Source organism: Lepisosteus platostomus, chromosome 3 (genome assembly GCF_059453375.1).
Source record: "Lepisosteus platostomus isolate fLepPlt1 chromosome 3, fLepPlt1.hap1, whole genome shotgun sequence".
NCBI lineage: Eukaryota > Metazoa > Chordata > Actinopteri > Semionotiformes > Lepisosteidae > Lepisosteus > Lepisosteus platostomus.
The window spans coordinates 48734450-48739161 of NC_142613.1; the positions used below are offsets into that span (position 1 = coordinate 48734450).

General features: G+C 41.1%; 1 protein-coding gene across 1 annotated transcript; it reads left to right on the forward strand.

Annotated features, from left to right (window-relative positions):
• Positions 1 to 805: 805 nt before the first annotated feature.
• LOC148675000 (POU domain, class 3, transcription factor 2) lies at positions 806 to 4498 on the forward strand. The gene has a single exon (XM_088625875.1). The coding sequence runs from the start codon at positions 972 to 974 to the stop codon at positions 2109 to 2111; it is 1140 nt and encodes a 379-aa protein (XP_088482001.1). The 5' UTR covers positions 806 to 971; the 3' UTR covers positions 2112 to 4498.
• Positions 4499 to 4712: the final 214 nt, after the last annotated feature.

A 4712-nucleotide genomic window follows, 5' to 3' on the forward strand; every position in this document is an offset into this window, starting at 1 on the left:
CAGCGGTATACTCTCGTCTTGTTGCAGTCTGATAACTGTTTTATACTTGGATGTCGGGACCTTTGGTTGCAAGCGTTGGGAGGCTTTTGTGCAGGTGGTTAAGGTCAATTTAATCAATCCTTTCCGTTCGTTAACACTTCCAACCTTTTCCTCTTTCCCATTGGCTGTTCGTGAGGGTACTTTTTGCAATATTTACGGAAGAGCGGACTGCAAGGCACAAACCCGTTCTTGAAGTGAAGTTTGGTGTTTCTCTTTGACAGCGCAACCGCGTCACTTCGCTCACCTACTGAGGGATGCTTCCGACTCGGCTACTAGTACGACACTGTTCCCTGTACTCTACCGCACAGAGCCCAGCCAAAAAAGGAACAGTCAGCTACAGAAACGCAGAAAGATGTCGTCTGGCTCCCGGGTTTTGCTTTCGATTTTGCTTTATTAAACCAAATATTATATACATTTATAAATAATGTCTGCAACACTTTTTGTTGCATTCAAAAAATAGTTGTCCTGATGACTTAGGCTATACGTTATGTCTACATAAAATATTAACTTCTCTTTTAAAGTGAAAATTAATCTTCAATATTTCATTTTAAAATCCCTGATTTTCACCATTCAACATTTTCAACATTTCCTGGCCGAAACGGACGTCCTTTGCTCGGTTGTCGTGGATTTTTTTTTTTTCAGCTCTTGTTGTAGCTTGTGATGATGTTTTCGAGGCGCCGCAGAACTAGCTGTACTGTTCGAGTGAATGAAGTGGGTTTGTAAAGCTGAGCCTGCAGCCAATCAGCGGCGGTTGGTAGGGGCAACTGTGTCTATCAAACAGCTCCAAGCCAATAGAAGCGAAATCGGGGCGGAGCTCAGGTGCTCGCCGCTGCGTCCACTTGGCCAAGAGCCTGGGAGACGCCTGTGGCAAAAAAGTAACTGTCAAATGCACGGCTCCTTTAACAAGAGCGATCAGTCCGGCTCCGAGAGTCATGGCGACTACAGCGTCTAATCATTACAATATTCTCACCTCCAGCTCCTCCATCGTGCACTCGGAGCCCGGGAGCATGCAGCAAGGGACGGCTTACAGAGATGCACAGACACTGTTGCAAAGCGATTATTCACTACAGAGCAATGGTCATCCTCTCAGCCACGCACACCAGTGGATAACAGCACTGTCACACGGAGACGGGGCTCCGTGGTCCTCCAGCCCATTGAGCCAGCAGGACATAAAGCCCACTGTGCAAAGCGGCAGGGACGAGCTGCACAATTCCAGCAGTTTGCAACACCAGCCGCGACCGCCACATCTGGTGCACCAGCCGCATGGGAACCACCACGACGCAAGGGCATGGAGGACTACCACAGCAGCTCACATCCCAAGCATGGCTTCATCTAACGGACAGAGTCTTATATACTCACAGCCGGGGTTCAGTGTTAATGGCATGATTCCGGGGAGCAGTCAAGGAATGCACCATCACAACCTGCGAGATAGCCACGAAGACCACCACAGCCCCCACCTCAGTGACCACGGGCACCAGCAGCCGCCACAGCATCAGCACCAACAACATCAGAGCCATCACGACCATTCAGATGAGGACACCCCGACCTCGGACGACCTGGAACAGTTTGCAAAACAGTTTAAACAGAGGAGAATCAAGCTGGGCTTCACCCAGGCGGACGTCGGACTCGCCTTGGGTACGCTTTATGGTAATGTTTTTTCCCAAACCACGATCTGCAGGTTCGAGGCCCTGCAGCTAAGCTTCAAGAACATGTGCAAGCTCAAGCCTTTGTTGAACAAGTGGCTGGAGGAGGCGGATTCCACTTCTGGGAGTCCCACCAGCCTGGACAAGATAGCAGCGCAGGGGCGGAAGAGAAAAAAGCGGACCTCCATCGAGGTAAGCGTCAAGGGGGCTTTGGAGAGCCATTTCTTAAAGTGCCCAAAACCTTCCGCCCCAGAGATCACGTCGCTCGCGGACAGTCTTCAGCTGGAGAAAGAGGTGGTTAGGGTTTGGTTTTGTAACAGAAGACAGAAAGAGAAAAGAATGACCCCTCCCGGAGGAGCCCTCCCAGGACCAGAGGATGTGTATGGGGACACTCCGCCACATCACGGGGTTCAGACTCCTGTTCAGTGAACAAACACAACCCCCCATCCCCCCCCAACCCCCCCACCCCTCCCCGAAACTTTTTTTTTTGATTGTGTTTCTTTTTATTTCCCTTATAACAAACAGCAAAGCACTGGACTATCCTAAGAGGTAGCAGGTGTTATGATATGTTTTGAACCCGTACAAGGGGAGCATCCAGGCAATGCAGTGAGTATTCAAAAAATAACTTAAATAAATAGCAGGCTCTGAGATTAAAGCTTTTTTTTTTCCAAAGGAGCGAAATGAGAGAATTTATGTCCTGTAAAGATATGCCCAGCACTGTGACACGACGCTGTTTAAATGTGTAGCCCCTTTGTGGAAAGAACGCTTGGAAAAGTAACAATTAGAACTGAGCTGCAAGGCACATAAGGTTTACATGAATTTTATTATATAAAATAGCTCAATATTATTTGTATAATCCTGTACAGAAATTCAGTCCACGACGAAAACAAAATACAAAAATGTTTTCATGACATAACGCCATCTTTACATCAACAAAAGCAAATGGAGTTGAATGTAATTACGTCCTCCTCTGTGCTAACATTAATTAGAAGTAATCTTCCTCCAATGACTCTTTAGTTGACCAGCAGGTTAATCAGAGATGCGTTCAAATTGAATGTAGTAGAATTGTATAGGTATGGGAGCGAAACGCAGCTTCGTAGCCAAATGTACGTCCAAATGCTTACTGTACATCTATGAAACATTGTCATTGGTATTTCGTTAAAGGTTATTTTTGTTATTTTTTCCTGTATGCGTAGCAGTGGGGGTATTTGCCCTTTATTTGAACCCTTTGTGTAATTTATATTAATTATAAAACAACAACAATAACCGCAGCCTCAAACACCTACAAACATCTAGAAGCGCGGCAGAAGAACACGGGCGGGTCATGGAGGGGGTACGCTGTGTTAGAAAACTGACACTTCACATTTGGTAGGATGTTTTACTACGCTAGTATTTTAACAGTTAATTCAAATTAATTTTGTAAATACTGTACATTTTCAATAAAGTCATAGCATAATTCTTTGCACACTGGGGCACTTTTACTTTCAAGATTTTTTAAGACTAAACAGGTTTTAGCTGTTCGTTTATTTTTTTATCCAAAATGATTTGACATAATTTTGTATTAGGTTTGAATACATTATATTTTCTATTCATAGTAATTTGTAGCTGGAAAAAAAGGCTTATTTGTAGTAAAATGTTCGCATTGCCGCTGCTGTCTGCTTCATTTTAGCAGCTTGGTTCTGTTTCGCGAAAAACTGAAAATAATCTTTTTTTATCCCATCATTTACTTTTAACAAAATGCTGCTCGGGCATTATCTTTGAGGATTAAAAATGTTATTAAACCTAAAGTTTACAGCAAACGTGAAAAAAGGAAAAGTACATGTAGATTTAAAATTATTGGGATACTGAGCAATTCTGTCCTGATTTGCAGAGAAGGGCGCTGTACAACGAAATATATTTTTGCTATTATTTAAAAATGTATGTTTTGAAAATAATTCCATAACAAAAGGGAAAGGATATTTAACTATCTTTTTATTTAGGTCCGAAGGGTAAAATTAATTACATTTAATTATTGTCCTTCCTGTCCTATTGTACACAACGCCTGGGACGATGTTATTAGATTATATTTTTTCAAGCCTTTTTCACTGCCATTATTTTTTGGAAGTATTTTTACTTATGGTTAATTTTACTCATGCATTGTCAGGAGGCATACAAGCACTGAGCTTTTATTGTGTTAACATGATTGTAATTTATTCAAAACTAGCTTTTAGTGTTAAAACCAGGCCCGATCGGATGTTATCGGACTGGGTTAACCCTCAGAATATGATGATGTGGGAATAGGGTTAGAAAAAAGTTGAAACCGAAATGTGTTATTACAGTTTTCCTTTCATAAAGTTTATTGAGCGAGGTTATCATGCACACGTTACCACGATGTATATATGTGTATATTTGTCTTTTCAATTAGGGTATGGGTTGTTCTTTGTATATTTCTTTTGATTTTTAAAATGCTGCCCAGGGAAATATTTTCATATCATTTTAAAGTGGCCTGCCTCAATGTAATTTATTTCTTTGAAAGAAAACCAGAAGTTCTGGAAACGGTTCTTTCTTCTGTAGCTTTAATTAATTAATTGGTTGATTGATTGATTAATTAATTAGCTGAAAACTATGTGGGATGTATTTTTTGTTATGCTTTTTGTTCAATTTCTCTATTAGACTTTGGGTTCATTTGGATGTGCTTGTGGGAAAAATAAAACAGCGCAGAGTTCATTATATATTTATGTTAAAGTAATATTTTATTACTTACATAAACCAAGAATTGCACAAAAATTTTTAAAATGGTCTTGTCATTAAAATACATTTCTTTTCATTATACCAAAGTGGGAAGTATATTTATTCACTTGCAAGAAGACATCGAAGTTTTAGAGATCACGAAACAGAACACAGACTGCTCCAATATTGTTTGATTTAAAAGTTCTGTGGGGAAACTGCTTTTTCAAATGTCTTAATATGAGCTCCAAACAGACAACCAGAAGCCAACGTGTTTTTTTTTGTCTTGAAATAAACTGCACCAGCTTAAGAAATGAGACTTTT